Genomic DNA, 27615 nt, shown 5'->3' with positions numbered 1-27615 from the left:
CATTCACTGGTGACATGTTTTAAGTCAGGCAATCATTTCAGCAAAAAATGTCAATTCATGAGTATATCTATAATTAAGAACAGCAATAATATTCATTAAGCGCCTACTGTGTTGTAAGTGTTACAGTTAAACATTTGACATGCATAATTCCATTTAATACTCATAATAGTTCTGGGAGGTAACTACTATTATTATTCCACTTCACAGATGAAGGTTACTTGCCCAATGTCACACGGCTAACGTGAGGACCTGAAACTTAAACTCAGGTCTGTCTGTCTCTATGAACCCAGAAACTTCACTTCTATAAACTGATACTAAGAAAATAATCATGGATGCAGGTAAAGATGCTCAGCATCACTAATTATTAGAGAAACAGAAGTCAAAACTACAATGAGGTATCATCTCACACTGGGCAGAATGGCCATTATCAAAAAGTCTATAAATAAATTCTGGAGAGGATGTGGAGAAAAGGGAACCCTCTTGCACTGTTGGTGGGAATGTAAATTGGTGCAGCCACTATGGGAACCGGAAGGAAGTCCCTTAAAAACTAAAACTAGAACTACCATATGATGCAACAATCCCACTCCTGGGCATATATCCGGAGAAAACTATAATTCGAAAAGGTACATGCACCCCAATGTTCATTGCAGCACTATTTACAATAGCCAGGACATGGAAACAACCCAAGTGCCCATCAACGGATGATTGGTTTAATGTGCTATATAAATACATACACACACACACATATGCACACACAATGGAATATTACTCATCCATAAAAAAGAATAAAATATTACTATTTGCAGCAACATGGATGGACCTAGAGATTATCATACTAAGTGAAGTAAGTCAGAAAGACAAATACCATATGATATCACTTATATGTAGAATCTAAAATATGACACAAATGACCTTATCTACAAAACAGAAACAGACTCACAGACATAGAAAACAAACTTACGCTTACCATAGGGGAAAGGGAGGAGGAAAGGGATAAATTAGGAGTATGGGATTAACAGATACAGACTACTATACATAAAATAAATAATCATCAAGTATTTACTGTATGGCACAGGGAACTATATTCAATATCTTATGATAACTTAAAATGGAAAATAATCTGAAAAAAATACATACATATAGGGCTTCCCTGGTGGTGCAGTGGTTGAGAATCTGCCTGCCAATGCAGGGCACACGGGTTCGAGCCCTGGTCTGGGAAGATCCCACGTGCCGCGGAGCAACTAGGCCCGTGAGCCACAGTTACTGAGCCTGCGCGTCTGGAGCCTGTGCTCCGCAACAAGAGAGGCCGTGATAGTGAGAGGCCTGCGCACCGCGATGAAGAGTGGCCCCCACTTGCCGCAACTAGAGAAAGCCCTCGCACAGAAACGAAGACCCAACACAGCCATAAATAAATATAAATAAATAAATAATTTTAAAAAAAATACATACATATATATATAATTGAATCATGTTGCTGCACACCTGAAACGAACACAATATTGTAAAACAACTGATATATATATTTTTATCGAAGTATGGTTGATTTACAATGTTGTGTTAGATTCTGGTGTACAGCAACATAATTCAGTTATACATATATATATATATACATATACTTTTTCATATTCTTTTCCATTATGGTTTATTACAGGATATTGAATATAGTTCCCTGTGCTATACAGTAGAAATTTATTGTTTATCTATTTTTATATACAGTAGTTTGTATCTGTTAATCCCAAACTCCTACTTTATCCTTCCTCCACCCCCTTTCCCCTTTGGTAACCACAAGTTTGTTTTCTATGTTTGCGAGTCTGTTTCTGTCTCATAAACAAGTTCATTTGTGTCATATTTTAGATTCCACACATAAGTGATATCATATGGTATTTGTCTTTCTCTTTCTGACTTACTTAACTATGATAATCTCTAGGTCCATCCGTGTTGCTGCAAATGGCATTATTTCATTCTTTTTTATGTTTGAGTAGTATTCCATTGTGTATACATACACTACACTATGATATATTTTTAAGATGCAATACCATGCAGATGTTAAAAATTATGTTTTGAAAGAATAATTAATGGAATGGAAAAAAGTCAATTATGTATTAAATGAAAATATCAGATGTAAAATAATATGTACACTATGACTAAAATTATATATTATACGTAAATCCACATACATATGTGTATATACGTCTACATACATAGTGTGTGTAGACATATATATTTGTGTATGTATACATACACACACAGAGAAAAGGATATCTCTGGATCAGGGTTGCTCAACCTTCGCACTGTTGACATTTTGGACCGGATAACACTTTGTTGGGGGAGGGGGTGCTGCCCTTTCCATTGTAGGGTGCTTATCAGCATCCCTGACCTCTACCCTCTAGATGCCAGCAGCACTCCTCTAGATTGTGACTACCAAAAATGTCTCCAGACATTGACATATATGTCCCACCCTGGGGGCCAAAATTGCTTCAGGTTAAGAACTGCTACTCTGGATGATAGGAAAACAGATAACATTTATTTCCAAAATTTCTAAAATCAATGTGTGTTGCATTTAAAATCCAGGAAAAAAGTGTTATTGTAAAAAGCATTCTGTTTTTTCATCAGAAATTACTTAGTAACTGCTTAACGGGAAAAAACAGAGGAACAAATTAGAAGAAATCTCTTCTACCTGTGTCAATAACATCCGAGCAGTGACAGCAGAAAGAGGTGGGTAAACCAGAATTGGTTTAGTCGTCTCCCCAATAGCATCACCAATAAGCTTTCCATTAGAACAATAAGCAGCAATTGCAAAGATGTACTTTTCATTGGTTTCTAAACCTTTTACTTCAAAAACGCTTTTGCCATCAGCCGGTATCTATTAACAAAAACATATTTCAAGTTATGCATGGAAAATTAAATGGGTCTTTAAAAATATAATTAAGTGACCTCTTTATGTTAAGGGAAAAAAAAACCTTTTTCATTTATTGTTGGATTTTAGTTATGACTCAAGATGAAATTAGACAAATTCACTGAAATAGTGACTACATAAAGGAAAAAAATGAACAACACTCAATTGTCATTAATGAGACTTTTGGTAAGATTTCCTGACATTCAGAGGTTTTTTTTAATTCGACGTACCGCTTCTCCTGAGTTTGGGAGATGATTATTGTTTAGTCTTACTTTTCCATAGCTCCCTTCTGCTTTGCAACCCAAAATGCAGTACCAGGAGACCTGCCACGGAGAGAGATGAGCCCGTCATCCATAGTCTGTTTAACAAAGCACTCAATTTCTTTTATCATGATGTGGCAAAAGGAATACTTTTCTATATAAAAATATAACTATTCAAGTTTTAAAACATGAAACCTAAGTTTATAAAAATACTTAGATTTACTCTTTAAAAAAAGACAAATATAGTTTACCTGGGACCACCAAGACTAAAATATTATTCATTATTAATTATTTTTAACTACTATTAAGTGAGCAGTTCCTATGTGTTAAGCATTGTTAGGAAATTTACATATACTTTCTCATATTTGAAACATCCCTATGAGATAGGATTTCTATTGCCATTTTGCTTTACAAAAGATGGAGACGCAGAGACGTTCAATAACCTGCCCAAGATCAGACAGTGGCAGGGAGTGACTCCAAAGATGACATCATCTTGATGAAAAAGAAGACCTACTCTGAAATGATTTTCATATTTTATTTAATAATATGGGACAAAAAGCAGGTAGTAAAAAAAGCAAGATACTAAACTGTAGTATTTTAAATAAAATGTAAAAATACATATGAAAAAGCCTGGAAGAAAATGTTCCTTAATAAGAATAGTAGCAGAGTTCAGATGATAAAACGGTAAGATTACGGATAATTTTTTTTCTCTAGTTTATAAATTTTCTGAAACATGATATCCTTTTGACAATTCTTAAATACAGATGTAAACCAAAAGCAAAATGCAAATTACACAGAAACAATCAAACTTAAACTTGATTAAATGGTTAGACAATGGTCTTTTTGCCAAGATGTCAAAATAATGGAGATTCCTCGTGGTAATGCACTATTCTCACTGTAGGGGGTAAGGGAGAGAGTTGATACCTAGGGAAAAGCATTATGAGGAGCCATACTGCCCAGGGATTAGTGATGGAAGGGTTGTCATCACTGTGGCATTCCCTTTTCCCAAAGGCTCCACCTCACAACATCTCAACTCCTAAAATGGAAAATAAGGGAAATGTAATTGTCTCTAAGAAGCAACTGCCTCTTACAGCTTAGCCCGCTATTTCTTCCTCTGGGTCAATGGAAAAATCCTCATTGTATCTTGTCTGCACAAGTAGTTCTCAACTCTGACTATGCACAAGAATCATTTTTTAAAATACAGTTTGTACAGAATCAACCATTTTTAAAAATTACATATACCTAAGCCTGCCTAGTCTCAATGAATAAGACTGTCTGGTACAAATAGCCGAACTTTTGTGTTTCCAAAGAAAATTTCTCAGGTGATTAAAGAGCATTAGGAAAGGCAGAACTTCGAGGACAAAGAGAATGTTGAAGGAACTTGGAAGCTGGAAGCCAGGAGAAAAAACTCAGCTGAATCTCGGAAAAATTTAGAAACTACCTTTCCTTGGTTTTTCATGCAAAAAGAGTACCATGGGGCAGGGAGGGGGAAGGCAGAAAGATGGTGTTTTATGACTTATATCAGCGGTCCCCACCCTTTTTGGCACCAGGGACTGGTTTTGTGGAAGACAATTTTTCCACGGACCGGGGTGGGGTGGGGCGGGGGCGGCGGTGTGGTGATGGTACCGGCGGTAATGCAAGCGATGGGGAGCGATGGGGAGCGACAGATGAAGCTTCACTCGCCCGCCGCTCACCTCCTGCTGTGCGGCCCGGTTCCTAACAGGCCATGGACCGGTACCAGTCTGTGGCCCGGGGGTTGCGGACCCCTGACTTAGATCATTATTGCTCTAAGTTAAGCTCTACATACAAACCAGAATTTGAAGGGTAAATGTTCTCTAAAAGCATTTTTACAAGTAGGCTTTATATTTCTATTCTGTTCCACAGATGAAAACATCTTAGTTTGTGAAACTATTAGAAGACTGTGTCCTTAGAGTCTGTGTAAGAGAAACGACACCATCGACAAACCACCACTAACTTTGGAAGTAAAAGTTTATAAATAACACTAGCATTTTCAACCATTAAAACAGATGTTAATGCAACAAATGCCTTAACAAGAGGTTTTGATAAAACAAAAGATGGCTGAAATCTCAAACTAGAAAATGTATTTAAGTCCATAGCACCATCTAGTGCTATGGAGTGGGTAACAGAAGGTATAATTTCCAGGAGCACACAACTTTACCAACACATAATATACATCAACTTCACATCATGTGCTGAGTGACAAGTCCTACAAGTACAGGTCAAGTATGGGATGCGTGTGTCTTCCTATTAATAAGCATTATGAAATAAACTAGTTACTAATTTGAGATACATAAAAAATAAGAACCTGGTTAAATAAATCAAAACATTCAAGTAAAAACAAACAAAAACTCTTGGCAAATCATCCAGTCTTAGTTCTGTACTGAATTTCCAAAGTCAGTGATCCTTATTCTTAAACAGATCCCCAAAATCCAAAGTTGAATTTTAAAACTACTAGCAACTGCAATAATGCATTTATTATAGCACAGTTAGGATGAATGTTGCTTCTATTCCTCCAATTATAAGGCATTATGAAGGTGGTATTACTTCTCACTGATGTCCACCTCCAATTAGTCTGAAGCTTCTCAAAATATGGAACCATGCTTTATTTGTGTTTATTTTTATACGTTACCTCACATAGAGCTTGACAGATAGCAGACACTCAATAATGCTCATTGGACAGAATTTATGAAAAAAAAACATCAGATAATATAATCACAGTGTATAACCTCATTAACTGATTTTAGCTAACTTTACTACATATGTTTAATACAAGGGATGGAAGGACATCGGTTAATATGCCAAGAATATGATATAATATCTCACTTAATTTTCACAGAAGAAACATTTTACAAATGAAAAGATAACAAAAGCAAATATTTAAAAAACCCTCAGAAAGTATATTTAGATTTCGTAAGGTCATACTGCTGGGGTAGAGCTAGAATTTTAAATCTGCATTTGTCTGACTTCAAAGCCGATGCCCTTTCCACTATATCAAGACGATGTATTTAAGTTCAAGCAGAACATCCTAAGAATAATCAAAGAAACAACTTTTTGTTTTTTCTACAACACCAAAGAGCATGTGTTCATCACCCAAAAGAGGAAAATGTAATATTTAAAATATAAATTAGGTGGAACCAAATGCTTATGCGAAACTAAATCTCAAATAACAGTCCCATTTAGGCTAAGTTCCAAGGAACTGGGGCTGAGAGAAAGAGCTTCAATAAATACATAAAGAGTTATGACTTATAATGTGGTTGGAATTATCATTTGTTTGCATTAAAAGAATCCCCATTTACACAGAAGAACTTTCGGAAGAGTTTCTAAATTCACCACCCCCAAATTTTCTTATCTTCATCATTGGCTCTCAGAGTAACTTCTATCCCCTTCAAATGCCTGATTCCATTTCAAAGAAACCTTCTCGAAGTTGAGCACACTAGGATGTCAGCATATGACTGTGTCATGGTGAGGAAGATACTTCGAAATGTTTCTCTCTCATTTCTCCTTACTATATATCTGGGTGTAGCAATACAGGAGTAAGTTTCTTATAGCGAAGCTATGAGGAGCCAAAAGGGAAACAGCATAAAGGCAAAAGGGTCATGAAGAAACTACGGATAGTTAAGACACTGGAATACTAATCCCAGTGTTCAGTGTTTATATTAATAAATAAGATTATTCAAGCCCTAAAGGCAATAAAAGTATCCATCATTATAGTCACAAAAGTACTTACGTTGTTTTCTTTTTTTTTTTTATTAATTAATTAATTTATTTTATTTTTGGCTGTGTTGGGTCTTCGTTGCTGCGCACGAGCTTTCTTTAGTTGCAGTGAGTAGGGGCTACTCTTCGTTGTGGTGCACGGGCTTCTCATTGTCGTGGCTTCTCTTGTTGCGGAGCACGGGCTCTAGGCGTGCGGGCTTCAGTAGTTGTGGCACACAGGCTCAGTAGTTGTGGCTCGCGGGCTCTAGAGCGCAGGCTCAGTAGTTGTGGCGCACGGGCTTAGTTGCTCCGCGGCATGTGGGATCTTCCTGGACCAGGGCTCGAACCCGTGTCCCCTGCATTGGCAGGCGGATTCTTAACCACGGCGCCATCAGGGAAGCCCCTTACGTTGCTTTCTGTGAGGTAAAGATCATAATAGACAACATACCTTAACATCAGAAATAAATGGAGCAGGTTTTAACGTCACAGAACAATGAGTTCGGGCTAGCAGGATGGGTGGAGGAGGGACTCCACTTTTCTTTCTTTTGGCAACTTCCACACACTTCTGATATGAATACAGTACACTTTGTTCTGCTTCGGTCTTCTCAATTAAAGAATATGCTTCCTATAATAAAGTGTGAAAATAGGAAAACACATTTCAAGAGCTTGAACTTCATTGTATTTGGAGAATTCTGGTGATGTTAAACATTATCTTGACATATGTATTTTTTGAGACTCAGTGGTATACATATTTCAAGTACTGAATGATTTTCCAGAAGTAAAAAATAGCTACTAAATAAGGCCAAGTAAAAAATAGCTATTAAGGCAATGACATTATATTTATATGTCTAACATGTTTATCATTATTATCATACATTAATATATTTCATTCTCAAATCAAACCCTCTGAATATCTGCCATCATATTTCATTGTCCTTAAAAATTTCGTAACAAAATTATCTGCATTGATACTTATAAACTATACACCTACACTCAATGCAACTTGAAATGTGACTCTCAAGTAATGACTATTGGTATATGTGGTTTATAAAATTATTTAAAACCAAATTATTGATAGTTTCTTATTATCAGCAAAAACAAATAAAATATACAAAAGTACTTATTCTATAAACCTAAAGGAAAGGCAATCACCTTTTTAAACGGTTACACATTTAGTGATATCACATGAAACAAAAAAACATAAAAATCAGAAAATCTAAATAATATTTCAAAATAAATATAGTAAGTCTAACTGTAACACCAATAATAATATATGTAAATGAGTTAAACTCCTCTTTTACATAAAATTAAAAAGCAAAGACTCTAATCGAGCCCTAAAGCCAAAACCCAAGTAAAGATTAAAATTGAATGATAGAAAATAGAATAGCCTTTCCAACAAACAGTGCTGGGACAATAAGACATCCACCTGCAAAAGAAGAAAGTAAGACCCATACATCACATTATATACAAATAGTTAACTCAAAATGAATCATAGACCCAAATGTAAGAGCTAAAATTATAAAATTCTTAGATGAAAATATAGGAGTAAATTTCTTCACAGCCTTGAGTTAAACAATGGTTTCTTAGATATGACACCAAAAGCACACCAACAAAAGAAAAAGTAGGTAAATTGAAATTCATCAAAATTGAAAACTTCAAATGATACCATCAAAAAAATAAAGACAACTGACAGAATGGGACAAAATATTTGCAAATCATATATCTGATAAAGGACGTGTATTCAGAATATATAAAGAACCGTTACAAATCAATAATAAAAAGACAACCCCATTAAAAAATGAACAAGGGGTTTGAATAGACATTTCTCCAAAGAAGATACACAAATGGCCAGTGAGCACATGAAAAGATGCACAGCATCCCTGGTCACTGGAGATGAAAATACAAAAACTGACTCAAGAAGAAAAACCTGAACACAGGAATAATGATGAAAGAAACCAGGAAAGATATCCCAAAAAACTATTTCCCACAAGCGTCAGTCTCAACTGATATTATTTTTAAAAATATTTTAATCTCAATGAACTGATTAATTCCTATGCCATTTTAAAAATTTCTAACTACAGAGAGAGCTCCTCAAAGAATATTCTAAAATTATAATAGCTTTGATAACAAAACCTGAAAAAATGACTGCACTTAAAAACATAGAGCAATCTCCTTACAAATATAAATGTAAACATCCTAAATAAAATACTAATACATTGATCTAACAATATGTTAAAGGAATAATGTACTGTAATTATATTGTCTCTCTCTCCCAGGAATAAAAGGATTATTTAATATTAGGAAGTCTAAGGATATAATTTAATTTATCCATAAATCAAATGAGAAAAATATGATTACAGGCTCAATGGCCAAAAAGATATTTGAACAGTTTTTAAGATTCATTATTAATTTAAAAAAAAAAGAAATTGAAAGAGAAGGCAAAAAGTATCATAAGACTAATGAAAATGAAAACACAACATACTAAAATTTATAGGATGCAGCAAAAGTAGTTCTAAGAGGGAAGTTTTTAGTGAAAATGTCCACCTTAAGAACAAAGAAAGATATCAAATAAACAATCTAACTTCACACCTCAAGGAATGAGAAGAACAAAAAACCTAAGTCCAAAGTTAGTAGAAGGAATAACAAAGATCGGAGGGGAAATAGAGACCATAAAGACAATAGAAAAGCTCAACTAAAATAAAACCTTGTTTTTTATAAAGGCAAACAAAATTGACAAACTTTTAGCTAGACTAATAAAAAAATAGAGATGACTCATATGCATAAAATCAGAAATGAAAGAGGAGATATTACAACTGATAACACAGAAATACAAAGGATCATAAGAGACTACTATGAACAATTATATGCCAACAATTGAATAACCTAGAAGAAATGGATAAATTCCTAGAAACATACAACTTACCAATAGTGAAATATCATAAAGCAACAAAATACGAACAGACCAGTAACAAGTAAGAAAATGAATAAGTAATCAAAAACCTCCCAATAAAGAAAAGTCCAGGACCAGATGGGTTCGGTGGCAAATTCTGCCAGAAATTTAAATTAACGCCAATCCTTCTCAAGCTATTCCAAAAAACTGAAGAGAAGGGGACACTTAAAACTGATCAAGCACTGTTCTTGGTGGCAAGGACAGTGCTTTATCTCTTTGGGCTCAATAAATATGTTTTGACTGAAAGACATATGAAATTATAAAAGAGGAGGATGATCTTTACTATAACTCATTTTAAGACATCATGTCTAAAACGTTCTGATTGGGTCTTGACCAATTTTAACTTTAGACCCCCTAATTCAGATCCCATGGTCCAATTTGAAATAGATTAATAAACGTATTAAAGTTTTAAGTGAAAGGTAACAAGAGAAAAGTCTAAGACCAAGTCCTTGATTTAGGTAAATCAGATAAATTCTCTAATAGAACTCAAGGTAGACCTAATGCTAGTTAGAAATTAAAATCCTAACTTAGTGAGGTAAATCACTGAGCTGCTAATAAAATTCCACTTATAAGAAAGTGATTAGTATACTAATTCAAAAAGATATATGCACTCCCATGTTCACTGCAACATCATTTATAACCTAAATGTGCACCACTGGAGGAATGGATAGAGAAAATGTGAGATGGATGGATAAATAACGGAATTTTATTCAGCCATTAAAAAAAATGAAATCTTGCCATTTGCAACAACATGGATGGACCTTGAGGGCATTATGATAAGTGAAATAAGCTAGACAGAGAAAGATAAACACCATATGATCTCACGTATATATGGAATCCAACCAAAAAACAAAAACAAAAACCAAGCTCACAGATGCAGAGAATAGATTGGTGGTTGCCAAAGGTAGGGGGGTTGGGGGTGGGCAAAATGGGTGAAGAGGGTCAAAAACAAACTCCCAGTTATAAAATAAATAAGTCATGGGGATATAATGCACAGCATGGTGAATATAGTTAATGCTGTATTGCAGATGTGAAAGTTGCTAAAAGTGTAGATCTTAAAAGTTCTCATCACAAGAAAAAATGTGTAACTGTATGGTGACAATTAAATAAGTTAATAATATATTATTAATACATAATAACATAAATTAATAAGACTTGTGACCATTTAGCAATATATATAAAAATGGAATTATGACGTTGTATACCTGAAACTAATACAATGTTGTCTATTATACCTCAATTAAAGAAAAGAAAGTGATCAGGGGTTTTTTAAAGGAGGTTCCTCAAGTAGAAGGAGGAAATATCACCAGAAAAGAAGACCCAAAAAATCAAGATAGAAAAATTTGCATGAAACCAGCTCTACTTAATTGTGAAAGAGAAAGTGTTATCAATATGGATGTGACTTGCCTATCCATGGCCAACATGTTGCCTAATATGTCTAACAAAACATACTGTTTTGTTTGTTTTATATCTTTATTGGAGTATAATTGCTTTACAACGTTGTATTAGTTTCTGCTGTATAACAAAGTGAATCAGCTATATGTATACGTATATCCCCATATCCCCTCCCTCTTGAGCCTCCTTCCCACCCTCCCTATCCCACCTCTCAATCATCAAGCTGATCTCCCTGTGCTATGCAGCAGCTCCCCACTAGCTATCTGTTCTACATTTGGCAGTGCATATATGTCAATGCTACCCTCTCACTTTGTCCCAGCTTACCCTCCCCACTCCCCGTGTCCTCAAGTCCATTCTCTACGTGTGTCTTTATTCCTGTCCTGCCCCTAGGTTCATTGGTACCGTTTTTTTAGATTCCATATATGTGCGTTAGCATACGGTACTTGTTTTTCTCTTTCTGACTTACTTCACTCTGTATGACAGTCTCTAGGTCCATCCACCTCACTACAAATAATTTCGTTTCTTTTTATGGCTGAGTAATATTCCATTGTATATATGTACCACATCTTCTTTATCCATTCATCTGCTGATGGACATTTAGGTTGTTTCCATATCCTGGCTATTGTAAATAGAGCTGCAATGAACATTGTGGTACATGACTCTTTTTGAATTATGGTTTTCTCAGGGTATATGCCCAGTAGTGGGATTGCTGGGTCATATGGTAGTTCTATTTTTAGTGTTTTAAGGAACCTCCATACTGTTCTCCATAGTGGCTGTATCAATTTACATTCCCACCAACAGTGCAGGAGGTTTCCCTTTTCTCCACTCCCTCTCCAGCATTTATTGTTTGTAGATTTTTTGATGATGGTCATTCTGACTGATGTGAGGTGATACCTCATTGTGGTTCTGATTTGCATTTCTCTAATGATTAGTGATGTTGAGCATCTTTCCATGTGTTTGTTGGCAATCTGTATGTCTACTTTAGAGAAATGTCTATTTAGATCTTCTGCCCATTTTTGGATTGGGTTGTTTGTTTTATTGATATTGAGCTGCATGAGCTGCTTGTATACTTTGGAGATTAATCCTTGGTCAGTTGCTTACCATATGATCCAGTAATCCCACTCCTGGGCGTATATCTGCAGAAAACTATAATTCAAAAAGACACATGCACCCTGATGTTCATTGCAGCACTATTTACAATCGCCAGACATGGAAGCAACTTAAATGTCCACTGACAGAAGAATGGATAAAGAAGATGTGGTACATATATACAATGGAATTTACTCAGCCATAAAAAAGAAGGAAATAATGCCATTTGCAGCAACATGATGGACCTAGATATTGTCATACTGAGTGAAGTAAGTCAGATAGAGAAAGGCAAATATCATGTAATATCGCTTATATGTGGAATCTAAAAACAAGGGTACAAATGAACTGATCTACAAAACACAGAGTCACAGATATAGAAAACAAACTTACGGTTACCAGGGGGAAAGGGGGGGAGGGATAAATTGGTAGATTTGGATTGACATATACACACAACTATATATAAAATAGATAACGAATAAGGACCTACTGTATAGCATGGGGAACTCTACTTAATACTCTGTGATGACCTATATGGGAAAAGAATCTAAAAAAGAGTAGATATATGTATATGAATAACTGATTCACTTTACTGTACACCTGAAACTAACATAACATTGTAAGTCAACTATACTCCAATAACAATTTTTTTAATTAAAATAAAATAAAAGAAGCTATAAGGATATATTGTACAACACAGGGAATAAAGCCAATATTTTATAATAACTAAAAATGGAGTATAACCTTTCAAAGTTGTGAATCACTGTATTGTACACCTGTAACATATAATATTGTAAGCAACTGCACTTCAATTTTTAAAAAAACATTGTTTTATTGCCACAAAACAATAGTACTGAAGTCCAAAGTACTATTGTCTGAATGCAAATCTCTCTGCCTATGGTTTCCACTAGAGAATGTGTGACCTGTCTCTTTTTACAAGTTACTCAAGGCTTATGATGACAGATTGACATTAAATATGTTTGAAAACGACTTAACATCCACAGTGCAGCAAAACACTTGCAGAAAGACGTAATGCAATCTGGAAGGACGTGATTAGCACACACCTAAACAACTATCACAAGACTGGAATGATAAAGTGCCATATTTATTACTCATCTAGTAGATCTCCCAAGGTATATTCTGGGTTCTCAACAATATTATGTACATTTTAGAAGAAGATGAAAAGTAGGTTGTCATATCCAAGAATCCTGGCAAAGAATATTGCTGAGAATAAAATATAAGCTTTACAAGATCTAAGAGAGGAGGGAGAGGAGAAGATGGCAGAAGAGTAAGATGCGGAGATCACCTTCCTCCCCACAGATTCATCAGAAATACATCTACACGTGGAACTGCTCCTGTAGAACACCCACTGAATGCTGGCAGAAGACTTCAGACCTCCCAAAAGGCAAGAAACTCCCCACATACCTGGGTAGGGCAAAAGAAAAAAGAAACAACAGAGACAAAAGAATAGGGACGGGACCTGCACCAGTGGGAGGGAGCTGTGAAGGAGGAAAGGTTTCCACACATTAGGAAGCCCCTTCGCGGGCGGAGACTGTGGGTGGCGGAGGGGGGAAGCTTCGGAGCAACAGAGGAGAGCGCAGCCACAGGGGTGCGGAGGGCAAAGCGGAGAGATTCCCACACAGAGAAGCGGTGCCAACCAGCACTCACCAGCCCAAGAGGCTTGTCTGCTCACCCGCCGGGGCGGGCGGGGCTGGGAGCTGAGGCTCGGGCTTCCGTTGGATCCCAGGGAGAGGACTGGGGTTGGTGGCGTGAACACAGCCTGAAGGGGTTAGCACGCCACAGTTAGCCGGGAGGGAGTCTGGGAAAAGGTCTGGAGCTGCTGAACAGGCAAGAGACTTTTTCTTCCCTCTTTGTTTCCTGGTGCGCGAGGAGAGGGGATTAAGAGCGCTGCTTAAAGGAGCTCCAGAGACGGGCGCGAGCCGCGGCTATGAGCGCGGACCCCAGAAACGGGCATGAGATGCTAAGGCTGCTGCTGCCGCCACCAAGAATCCTGTGTGCAAGCACAGGTCACGATCCACACCTCCCCTCCCGGGAGCCTGTGCAGGCCCGCCACTGCCAGGGTCCCGTGACCCAGGGACAACTTCCCTGGGAGAACACACGGCACGCCTCAGGCTGCTGCAACGTCACGCCGGCCTCTGCCGCCACAGGCTCGCCCTGCCTCCTCTGTACCCCTCCCTCCCCCCGGCCTGAGTGAGCCAGAGCCCCTGAAGCAGCTGCTCCTTTAACCCCGTCCTGTGTGAGCGAAGAACAGACGCCCTCAGGCGACCTACACACAGAGGCGGGGCCCAATCCAAAGCTGAACCCCAGGAGCTGTGCGAACAAAGAAGAGAAAGGGAAATTTCTCCCAGCAGCCTCAGGAGCAGCAGATTAAATCTCCACAGTCAACTTGATGTACCTGCATCTGTGGAATACCTGAATAGACAACGAATCGTCCCAAATTGAGGAGGTGGACTTTGGGAGCAAGATATATTATTTTTTCCCCTTTTCCTCTTTTTGTGAGTGTGTATGTATATGCTTCTGTGTGAGATTTTGTCTGTATAGCTTTGCTTTCACCATTTGTCCTAGGGTTCTGTCCGTCCATTTTTTTGTTTGTTTTTTGTTTTTTTTTTTACTTTAGAAAAAAAATTTTTTTCTTTCTTTCTTAATAATTATTTTCTATTTTTTATTTTAATAACTTTATTTTATTTTATCTTACTTTATTTTATTTATCTTCTTTCTTTTTTTCTTTCTATTTTTTCTCCCTTTTATTCTGAGCTGTGTGGATGAAAGGCTCTTGGTGCTCCAGGCAGGCATCAGGGCTGTGTCTCTGAGGTGGGAGAGCCAACTTCGGGACACTGGTCCACAAGAGACCTCCCAGCTCCACGTAATACCAAACGAAAATCTCGCAGAGATCTCCATCACAACACCAAGACCCAGCTTCACTCAACGACCAGCAAGCTATAGTGCTGAACACCCTATGCCAAACAACTAGCAAGACAGGAACACAGCCCCATCCATTAGCAGAGAGGCTGCCTAAAATCATAATAAGGCCACAGACACCCCAAAACACACCACCAGACGTGGACCTGCCCACCAGAAAGACAAGATGCAGCCTCATCCATCAGAACACAGGCACTAGTCCCCTCCACCAGGAAGCCTACACAACCCACTGAACCAACCTTAGCCACTGGGGACAGATACCAAAAACAACAGGAACTACGAACCTGCAACCTGCGAAAAGGAGACCCCAAACACAGTAAGATAAGCAAAATGAGAAGACAGTAAAACACACAGCAGATGAAGGAGCAAGGTAAAAACACACCAGACCTAACAAATGAAGCAGAAATAGGCAGTCTACCTGAAAAAGAATTCAGAATAATGATAGTAAAGATGATCCAAAATCTTGGAAATAGAATAGACAAAATGCAAGAAACATTTAACAAGGACCTAGAAGAACTAAAGAGGAACCAAGCAATGATGAAAAACACAATAAATGAAATTAAAAATACTCTACAAGGGATCAATAGCAGAATAACTGAGGCAGAAGAACGGATAAGTGACCTGGAAGATAAAATAGTGGAAATAACTACTGCAGAGCAGAATAAAGAAAAAAGAATGAAAAGAACTGAGGACAGTCTCAGAGACTTCTGGGACAACATTAAACGCACCAACATTCGAATTATAGGGGTCCCAGAAGAAGAAGAGAAAAAGAAAGGGACTGAGAAAATATTTGAAGAGATTATAGTTGAAAACTTCCCTAATATGGGAAAGGAAATAGTTAATCAAGTCCTGGAAGCACAGAGAGTCCCATACAGGATAAATCCAAGGAGAAACACGCCAAGACACATATTACTCAAACTATCAAAAATTAAATATAAAGAAAACATATTAAAAGCAGCAAGGGAAAAATAACAAATAACACACAGGGGAATCCCCATAAGGTTAACAGCTGATGTTTCAGCAGAAACTCTGCAAGCCAGAAGGGAGTGGCAGGACATATTTAAAGTGATGAAGGAGAAAAACCTACAACCAAGATTACTCTACCCAGCAAGGACCTCATTCAGATTTGATGGAGAAATTAAAACCTTTACAGACAAGCAAAAGCTGAGAGAGTTCAGCACCACCAAACCAGCTTTACAACAAATGCTAAAGGAACTTCTCTAGGCAAGAAACACAAGAGAAGGAAAACACCTACAATAACAAACCCAAAACATTTAAGAAAATGGGAATAGGAACATACATATAGATAATTACCTTAAATGTAAATGGAATAAATGATCCCACCAAAAGACACAGACTGGCTGAATGGATACAAAAACAAGACCCATATATATGCTGTCTACAAGAGACCCACTTCAGACCTAGGGACACATACAGACTGAAAGTGAGGGGATGGAAAAAGATATTCCATGCAAATGGAAATCAAAAGAAAGCTGGAGTAGCAATTCTCGTATCAGACAAAACAGACTTTAAAATAAAGACTATTACAAGAGACAAAGAAGGACACTATATAATGATCAAGGGATTGATTCAAGAAGAAGATATAACAATTGTAAATATTTATGCACCCAACATAGGAGCACCTCAATACATAAGGCAAATACTAACAGCCATAAAAGGGGAAATCGACAGTAACACAATCATAGTAGGGGACTTTAACACCCCACTTTCACCAATGGACAGATCATCCAAAATGAAAATAAATAAGGAAACCCAAGCTTTAAATGATACATTAAACAAGGTGGACTTAATTGATATTTATAGGACATTCCACCCAAAAACAACAGAATACACATTTTTCTCAGTGCTCATGGAACATTCTCCAGGATAGATCATATCTTGGGTCACAAATCAAGCCTTGGTAAATTTAAGAAAATTGAAATCGTATCAAGTATCTTTTCTGACCACAACGCTATGAGACTAGATATCAATTACAGGAAAAGATCTGTAAAAAATACAAACACATGGAGGCTCCACAATACACTACTTAATAACAAAGTGATCACTGAAGAAATCAAAGGGGAAATCAAAAAATACCTAGAAACAAATGACAATGGAGACACGACGACCCAAAACCTATGGGACGCAGCAAAAGCAGTGCTAAGAGGGAAGTTTACAGCAATACAAGCCTACCTCAAGAAACAGGAAACATCTCAAATAAACAACCTAACCTTGCACCTAAAGCAATTAGAGAAAGAAGAACAAAAAAACCCCAAAGTTAGCAGAAGGAAAGAAATCATAAAGATCAGATCAGAAATAAATGAAAAAGAAATGAAGGAAACAATAGCAAAGATCAATAAAACTAAAAGCTGGTTCTTTGAGAAGATAAACAAAATTGATAAACCATTAGCCAGACTCATCAAGAAAAAAAGGGAGAAGACTCAAATCAATAGAATTAGAAATGAAAAAGGAGAAGTAACCACTGACACTGCAGAAATACAAACGATCATGAGAGATTACTACAAGCAACTTTATGCCAATAAAATGGACAACCTGGAAGAATGGACAGATTCTTAGAAATGCACAACCTGCTGAGACTGAACCAGGAAGAAATAGAAAATAAGAACAGACCAATCACAAGCACTGAAATTGAAACTGTGATTAAAAATCTTCCAACAAACCAAAGCCCAGGACCAGATGGCTTCACAGGTGAATTCTATCAAACATTTAGAGAAGAGCTAACACCTATCCTTCTCAAACTCTTCCAAAATATTGCAGAGGGAAGAACACTCCCAAACTCATTCTACGAGGCCACTATCACCCTGATACCAAAACCAGACAAAGATGTCACAAAGAAAGAAAACTACAGGCCAGTATCACTGATGAACATAGATGCAAAAATCCTCAACAAAATACTAGCAAACAGAATCCAACAGCACATTAAAAGGATCATACACCATGATCAAGTGGGGTTTATTCCAGGAATGCAAGGATTCTTCAATATACGCAAATCAATCAATGTGATACACCATATTAACAAATTGAAGGAGAAAAACCATATGATCATCTCAATAGATGCAGAGAAAGCTTTTGACAAAATTCAACACCCATTTATGATAAAAGCCCTGCAGAAAGCAGGCAGAGAGGGAACTTTCCTCAACATAATAAAGGCCATATATGACAAGCCCACAGCCAACATCGTCCTCAATGGTGAAAAACTGAAACCATTTCCACTAAGATCAGGAACAAGACAAGGTTGCCCACTCTCACCACTATTATTCAACATAGTTTTGGAAGTTTTAGCCACAGCAATCAGAGAAGAAAAAGAAATAAAAGGAATCCAAATCGGAAAAGAAGAAGTAAAGCTGTCATTGTTTGCAGATGACATGATACTATACATAGAGAATCCTAAAGATGCTACCAGAAAACTACTAGAGCTAACCAATGAATTTGGTAAAGTAGCAGGATACAAAATTAATGCACAGAAATCTCTTGCATTCCTATACACTAATGATGAAAAATCTGAAAGTGACACTCTCATTTACCATTGCAACAAAAGGAATAAAATATCTAGGAATAAACCTACCTAAGGAGACAAAAGACCTGTATGCAGAAAATTATAAGACACTGATGAAAGAAATTAAAGATGATACAAATAGATGGAGAGATATACCATGTTCTTGGATTGGAAGAATCAACATTGTGAAAATGACTCTACTACCCAAAGCAATCTACAGATTCAATGCAATCCCTATCAAACTACCACTGGCATTTTTCACAGAACTAGAACAAAAAATTTCACAATTTGTATGGAAACATAAAAGACCCCGAATAGCCAAAGCAATCTTGAGAACGAAAAATGGAGCTGGAGGAATCAGGCTCCCTGACTTCAGACTGTACTACAAAGCTACAGTAATCAAGACACTATGGTACTGGCACAAAAACAGAAACACAGATCAATGGAACAGGATAGAAAGCCCAGAGATAAACCCAAGCGCATATGGTCACCTTATCTTTGATAAAGGAGGCAAGTATATACAGAGGAGAAAAGACAGTCTCTTCAATAAGTGGTGCTGGGAAAACTGGACAGGTACATGTAAAAGTATGAAATTAGAACACTCCCTAACACCATACACAAAAATAAACTCAAAATGGATTAAAGACCTAAATGTAAGGCCAGACACTATCAAACTCTTAGAGGAAAACATAGGCAGAACACTCTATGACATAAATCACAGCAAGATCCTTTTTGACCCAGCTCCTAGAGAAATGGAAATAAAAACAAAAATAAACAAATGGGACCTAATGAAACTTAAAAGCTTTTGCACAGCAAAGGAAACCATAAACAAGACCAAAAGACAACCCTCAGAATGGGAGAAAATATTTGCAAATGAAGCAACTGACAAAGGATTAATCTCCGAAATTTATAAGCAGCTCATGCAGCTCAATGACAAAAAAACAAACAACCCAATCCAAAAATGGGCAGAAGACCTAAACAGACATTTCTCGAAAGAAGATATACAGATTGCCAACAAACACATGAAAGAATGCTCAACATCATTAATCATTAGAGAAATGCAAATCAAAACTACAATGAGATATCATCTCACACCGGTCAGAATGGCCATCATCAAAAAACTTAGAAACAATAAATGCTGGAGAGGGTGTGGAGAAAAGGGAACCCTCTTGCACTGTTGGTGGGGAAGTAAGTTGATATAGCCACTATGGAGAACAGTATGGAGGTTCCTTAAAAAACTAAAATTAGAACTACCATACGACCCAGCAGTCCCACTACTGGGCATATACCCTGAGAAAACCATAATTCAAAAAGAGTCATGTACCAAAATGTTCATTGCAGCTCTATTTACAATAGCCAGGACATGGAAGTGACCTAAATGTCCATCATCGGATGAATGGATAAAGAAGATGTGGCACATATATACAATGGAATATTACTCAGCCATAAAAAGAAAAGAAATGGAGTTATCTGTAGTGAGGTGGATGGAGTTAGTCTGTCATACAGAGTGAAGTAAGTCAGAAAGAGAAAAAGAAATACAGTATGCTAACACATATATATGGAATCTAAGGGGGAAAAAAAAAAAAAAAAGGTCATGAACAACCTAGTGGCAAGCCGGGAATAAAGACACAGACCTACTAGAGAATGGACTTGAGGATATGGGGAGGGGGAAGGGTAAGATGTGACAAAGTGAGAGAGTGGCATGGACATATATACACTACCAAACGTAAAATAGATAGCTAGTGGGAAGCAACCGCATAGCACAGGGAGATCAGCTCTGTGCTTTGTGACCACCTAGAGGGGTGGGATAGGGAGGGTGGGAGGGAGGGAGATGCAAGAGGGAAGAGATATGGGAACATATGTATATGTATAACTAATTCACTTTGTTATAAAGCAGAAACTAACACACCATTGTAAAGCAATTATACTCCAATAAAGATGTTAAAAAAAAAAAAGATCTAAGAGAAAAGACAGAAAGAAGTGTGTAGTTTGATAGAGAAAAATATGTCTAAAGCACCAAAAATCATCCCGATATGACAAAATAGAATATTCCAGACTGCTTAAATTAGAAGATAAAATAGTAGTAATACTAATGGCTAACATTTATTGACTGCTTATTCTACGCCAAATGCTAAGCATTTTATAGGCATCATTTCACTGAATCTTCCCAAGAACACCCATTTTACAGATGAAGAAATTAAAACTTAACAGAGCATGGGTAACTTGACCTTGGTCATACAGCTGGTCAGCAGCAGTACCAAAACTCTAATCCAAGACCCTTATACTCCTAACCATTATGATTTCTTGTCTTAATACAAAGTGAAGTTAAAAAGAAGCATGGAGAGGCAACCAGAGATGAAGTTTTCTATGCAATAACGTCAAAATATTTAAAAGAAAAAAATCCTAAAATGTAAATATTCTAAAATCTCTGTCAGTAGTTTGAAGACTGAGGGTCAAAACATGACCTCAAAAGAGGGGGGTTAGAATCAAAAAGGGTTTTACTCTTTATGAGGAAGACTTCAGCATGGAACAATTAAAAAGAACTGAGAAGATCTCTGAAAAATATTGGCTTACATATGTTTTTCCTAAAAAAAGCAAATAGAATTAATTTGACTAAAATGCTATAAAATAGGAAAAATCATTTCACTTGGTAATCCAATTACTGTTAACATAGTTAATACAATGGTATATAGGGGCCATCAAGATGTAAATTCAGGAAGTATTAAAGCCAGGAGTGGTTAGAACTTCTAGTGACCTGGGCTTCTTCATTAGTTCTGGTTTCAAATTAGGACCATAAAATTAGATTCTGTGTTGATTATAAAAAATAATCTGCTAATCTATAATGCTCCTTTGCTTAGAGTTGAAGCATTATGACTGGATTTTGGAACTGCTAAAATCATGTCAATTATTGATTTAAGTTTCAACATATAGTCCTAGGGGAACACTAGGTGCATCAGTTAGGGCTCTTTGCAACAGAAGCAACAGCAACATAAGGCTTGGAGCACAGCAGGTCCAGAGAGGCAAGAGGGTCTACAGAACACAACTAACATATTCTAATCAGGACACAGGCATTGGAATGAATGAATGCCACTACTTTTTGTCTTTTTATCCCTCTGTTCAAGATTCAGATTCCAAGGAGGGAGCAACCAATCAGCCTAGCTTGCATCATCAGTCCTCCTCTTGGCTGGCAGAGAAGAGAGGCCCTGAAAAGTCCTACCTGATTTCTTCTAGTGGGGAAGAAGAAATTCCTCCAAAGGTGATGTTTGGAAGAGGGAAATAAATGCTGGACAGAAAACAACAGTATACAACCCTGCCCTGGTACCCTTAGCACTTGGATTGAGGAGTATTCCTGCCTCTTCCCAGTGAGGAATTGCTCTGCAAAGATGTTGAATGTTGGGCTGCTGGACTCTGAAGTGAACTAGGAGTGATGATCATAAGCCATATGCTGATTCCTCTATTTATCAGAAGTAGAAAATCAGGGACATCTCAGGCTGGTTCTAGGTGCAATCCATTAAAATAAATCTGAGGTATAATGTGTAAAATGCCAATATGGACTTCCAGAAGTCAAATAACCGAGACAGGAAAATGAGAAAAATAAAGCCCCACAATCAAGAAAAAAAGCCAACCATCTCTTTTAGAAGGCTAATGGGTTCTTATCAAAGGTTTGTCCGTCATCCATGGCAACAAGCTAGTCCACCTTTAATGGACGTTAAATAAAAGACACCTGATGAGAGTATCCATCTCCACAAGGTCGGGAAACTTCTGAAAAACTAAAACAGGGTATGAATTATTTAAGGGTTCTGCAAAGACCCAGGCTTTTCAAATCTTTTTTATGGTATCAGGTGACACATCAGATACTGATTTGGGGATAATTTTATTACCAGACCGTGATCATGTAAAGCATGCTGTAATATAGCCCAAAAGAAAATGACTGCCAAGGGAATGAAATTTATTTGTCTTCTTTAAGGAAAGAAACTTTGGCAATTATTTGAGCCATAACATCGTTGTTTATGAGAGTACCCTGAGGACTGATCATTAAGCTTTAACACTAGGATGAAAAATTGCCACGGAGGAGCAGAGGTGGCTATAGAAGATTTCAGGACTTCTAAATAAATATTCAACATTTCCCAGCTGGTGACAATCCTTATGGAGGGCTCCTCATAAAAAGTAGAGCTTCTAAATGCCTCTCATGAGTCTAAAAGGGTATTATAATTTTTCTTAAGTTAAAATAGTTTCACTTAAGAAATAGAAGGAAAAGATACACAAGGAGAACATGAAAACTTCAGACCGCTCACATCTCCCGTGTGTTCCCAGTCACAGTGGTAGAAAGACAGAGACCTAACAGGGCAATGGGCATATTATGATAATATAAAGACAAGATTGCATCATAATAAAACAAAAGGGAAAATCCCAGAGGCTTTACTCTCTCTGGACTGTGAGAGGCCATGAGATGAGTCCTGAGAGAAACAGTTCTAAAAGAAAGATAAGTTTTACCTGCCATGGAAATAGGACTGAAGTACTAATGTCCTCCAAGCACTAGGCAGTAGCGAGTGGCTGCAGAAGCATCTGCTGAGAAAATGGATCTGAACCCCAGGAGTCTTCCAGCAGAGATCAGACACCATTTGGCCTGGTCAGCTGAGACTATCCAATACCATCATCAAATTCCTTCATTCAAATGCTAGAAGTTCTAACGTAATGAGGCTCTCCCCTAATACTGCCAGGACAGACTTCCCCACCTTGAACACTGATAGCATCTGTTTATCCAGAATCCTTAGACTTCTTACAAACTAGACTCTACTTTCTCTCTGGTCTCACCTCTTACCATCGTCTCTAAACACTTCCCTCCCCTTTGCCATTGCATCGAAGCTTCTGTTACACTGAATGACCTCCAGGACCACAAGCACTCTATGACCTTTCTAGCCTCAGGACCTTTGCACAGGTTGTTCTCTCTGCCTTGCATGTCCTTTCCACTTTTTTGTCTTTCTCTTTCTCTGGATACTCCTGCCTGTCTTTTAGTATTCAACTTCATGTCACTTTTTCTGGATGTTTCTTCAAATATTCCCCACTGTTGGGTTAGGTATTCCCTTCCTGAATTCCCCTGGCACTCTTGCACTTAGAGCACCTATGACAATGACTCATAATCACCTACTTACACGTCTATGTTCCCATAGACTGGATTTATCTTGAAGACAGAGACCACAAGAGCAGGCAATCCATCAATATTGGTTGAATAAAGAAAGGATTTTTGTTTGTTTTTATCCCTTGTACTCAGCATAATACCAGGCACACAGTCAACTTGCAATAAAACATTTGCTGAATGGCTCACAGGCGCTCAAAAACATATGTTGGATGAATGAAGTGATGGACTTATGATCAGGAAGTACTACATACCAGAAATCTAAAATTCCAATATTCTATTGCATTGGCCAAAAAGTTCGTTCAGGTTTTTCCATAACATCTTACAGAAAATCCGGAATGAACTTTCTGGTCAACCCAATACTTTCTAACTTCAAACATCTATCCTTCTAGCTCTCTCAGATTCTGATTTTCTGGTCCCTGACCTCATAGAGATGCCCAATCTCTTGATATCTCCATAGTCTACCAAGTCTTTAAAAGTCTTGATGGTGTTACTTCCTTCCCTACTCAATCTGCACCCATTTTTCATTATGAACTTTTAACCTATACTTTCGTGCTTTTAAAAAAAAATCCAGTCCAGTACAAATCTCTACTGTCACAAATATTCTACTGTCACAGCTACTAAGAATACCACACCAGGATAATATCATACCAGCATGCAGATGAGGCCACCTGAAAATCCATGGTCTTCAACCTCAGCCAGAACTTCAGGATGCTGACCAGTCCTTTAACTTAGAGTCAGCTCCCTCATCCATTCCTCTCCACTCTCCAATCACCTTCTCTCTCCCCAGTCCAACTAGCCACCCTCACTCTCCATGGCTGGCAGATTCCCTTGCCTCCTATTTTACAGATGATTGAGATAAGAAGGCATCCACTCAACTCTCTGCCTCCACACCAACGGACTTATTGAAATCTACATCTGTCTGTTCCTCCTTCCCTTTTATATCAGAGGATGAGGTGTCTGCTCTGCAGCCCACCCTCCACTGAAGATGAATCACTTAACCTGTGCTTTCAATCTCATCCCCTTCCCTCTTCTATTAGAGGACCCCACTATATGTCGAACTCCTCTTAAACTCTGTATCCTTCCCCTAGCTTTGACTTACTCTTTTCTTTCTCTTGTCAGTCAAGCTACTTGTATTCTCTACCTCATCATATGCCATTCATTCTGCCAACACAATCAAACTTCTGTGATAGGCAGGGGCAAAAATAAAACAGAAATGTGATTCCCCTCAGAAATTTAAACTCTAAAATCAACATACAATGAATAAGTAAGAAGACAGAACAATTTCTAGGTCAGAGAGAGACAACAACAGCAAGGCAATTGGTCCATAAATCAGCAATATCCATCTGAGAGAAGGTACTTTAGCCCATGGACTTTAAGTATTTTAGTTCCATAGTAAGGAATGCATTTATGCTGGCACAGTGTCACTTACATTCTACGATTTACCTCATTTTGAATCCTTCTGATTTTATTTAGCTCCCCATGTAAGGTTTCCCTGCAGACAGAGAACTTCTCATTTCAGGAGAGTTCAGGGCTGGAGATAGATTAATTTCCCTGCTTAGAACTATTGCACTTCACATAGAGAAGACTAGACACGGCAAATCTAAAAGTTCATAATCTAATGTTAACGGCAACACATTATTTTTAGCAAAGAGAAATAAATCATTCATTTTTAACAGGGGCTGCATGTCAGGACTAAAAGAAGAAATGATATATTGTTACCGTCAAGAAGTTATGTGGAGATGTACAGGTTGCATCTTTCTCAAACATTAGAAGGGTTTTCTGCATCAAGTAAATTGCTTTGGATAGCTTATTCTTCCTTATTTTATTCATTACACTTAATTCTGTAAAAGCAAACAAACATTTCACCAAAAGGGCAACATAAAAACTATCTTTAAAAAATGTGGAAAGACAGTTTATCCAAAATTTAATTACCTGTAAAACAATCAGGACTTCCAGTTTTTTTTGGCTTTTCTGGACCTTTGGTAGATATATTTTTGCTAACAGTTGGTGTCTGCAAAACTGAAGAAGAAGAATAAGAAGGAGAAGAAGGAGATTGTTATCACAATTAGGTTTATGTTCAAGAAAGGAAATATTTTCTAAACACTAAAGAGTAACTATTTGTAAAATTATTGCTTCCTCTATCATGTCATCTTTTTTTTCATTAATAGATAAAAATTCAAACAAATCTAATACAGTTTTGTCATTAAATTCTCTTTTATTTGCTACTGTATGAGAAGTTCAAGAATTTTTAAATTATAACAATGTTTGGTTTTCTATTTCACCTTAAATAAAATTATCTTGAAGGTTGATAAATAGGGTCCAACCTACTTTTGTTTACTTTCCCTCTTCATAAACTTTTCAAAATTGCTCCATCCATGGTTCCTGCAAGAGCTCTGGGTACCACATGAAGACCTCCACTCTCTCTATCTGTGGCTGATAAAATCAGAGCCTCTCTCAAGATTTTCAACTAACACACAAATTATTGCCAGTTCGTTGTGAGCAGTGAGAGATCCTGTTGTGCAACTAGGACTGACCATCACGGTGGTCCAGGAAAGAGGTAACAGGATGAGGGAGAAGAAGATAAAGGTATGCTGGTCCAGGGAGATGGAGAATATTGCACTGATTCTTGATTTTCCAGGTCTGGCCCTCAAGAGACGTGGCAATATATTGTTTCTGTCCTTAAAGGTACATGAGTGTACCTGTAGTAACCTTACAATAAACCCCCCCTTTTATTGAGGTTTAATTATTTGTGCTAATGCACATGAGTCACCATGGGATGATGACTGATTGATGAAAAGATGCCAAAAGACACCGTTAAAGGATATAAGGGTTTTTTAATGGCAAAGGATAAGGAAATTTATCTTCATGGAAATAGCAACACAAATCGGAAAATAATGCATCATTCTCTCAGTACCTAGGGTATTATAAACGCTAATTAAGTGATAGCTCTCATGATTATAATCACTGGAGATAAGAAGGATGAGATTGCAAGAAAACTCTGAATGCCCAATACAGGAGTCACATTTAATGCCACAGTCATCAGTAGACAACCACTGTAAAGTTCTTGAATAAGAATGACAAAAGCAGTATTTAGGCAACATTAGTCAGACAGCAGCATACAAGAGTGAAGAATGACAGGAGAAAAAATGTGATAATCTGTGCTAGGGTGGCAGTTCAATAAAGCAGAGAAAAACATCAAGCAGATCCAGAGATATCGCAAAGAAATAATAACTAATCCTATGTAAATATATACATATATATATATATATATAGAGAGAGAGAGAGAGAGAGAGAGTGTCAACTACAAATTGGCACTTGCCACTGACAGTTGCCAACTACCTCTACAAGGGTTAAATCATGTGCTGCTGCAGCTGCTGACTTTCAACACCCCCTGAAAGGAGCTCAGGGTGGAGAGCAGAAATGAGGCCCTCTGTGCTCTGGGAAAAACTGGCAGAACCAGTCTTCAGATAGTTAGGTATTTTCAGGAGTTGATTTTATGAGCCCAATTCTTGTATCCCCTCATATCTAGAAAAGCTCTAAAATCTTTCATGATGACGTCTGCTCCTCGTGACTAGCAGAAACCTTCTGCAAAAAAATATGTGCTTCATTGCATGTACTCCCCCTTCACCAAAATCACACATATACTGACCTGTCCCCTACCTCTTTGGAGCAGTTACTCAGAGCTATCTGAGATGCTGTCTCCCAGGCTATAGTCCT

General features: G+C 37.4%; 1 protein-coding gene across 2 annotated transcripts in view; it reads right to left on the bottom strand.

The window, feature by feature from the left end:
* CFAP54 (cilia and flagella associated protein 54) overlaps nt 1-27615 on the bottom strand; it is a 305843-nt gene that overhangs the window by 211619 nt on the left and 66609 nt on the right. For both annotated transcript variants that reach the window (XM_068561127.1, XM_068561128.1), the window contains exons 18-22: nt 25831-25917; nt 25618-25739; nt 7319-7495; nt 3127-3219; nt 2678-2863 (exon numbers count right to left, since the gene is read on the bottom strand). In XM_068561127.1, the coding sequence (XP_068417228.1) occupies nt 2678-2863; nt 3127-3219; nt 7319-7495; nt 25618-25739; nt 25831-25917 (665 nt within the window). The remainder of the gene's footprint in view (nt 1-2677; nt 2864-3126; nt 3220-7318; nt 7496-25617; nt 25740-25830; nt 25918-27615) is intronic.

The sequence above is a fragment of the Eschrichtius robustus genome, chromosome 13 (genome assembly GCF_028021215.1).
Source record: "Eschrichtius robustus isolate mEscRob2 chromosome 13, mEscRob2.pri, whole genome shotgun sequence".
NCBI classification, from domain to species: Eukaryota; Metazoa; Chordata; class Mammalia; order Artiodactyla; family Eschrichtiidae; genus Eschrichtius; species Eschrichtius robustus.
Note: the sequence above shows the minus strand (reverse complement) of the source record. Positions and strands in the feature narration are given on the sequence as shown.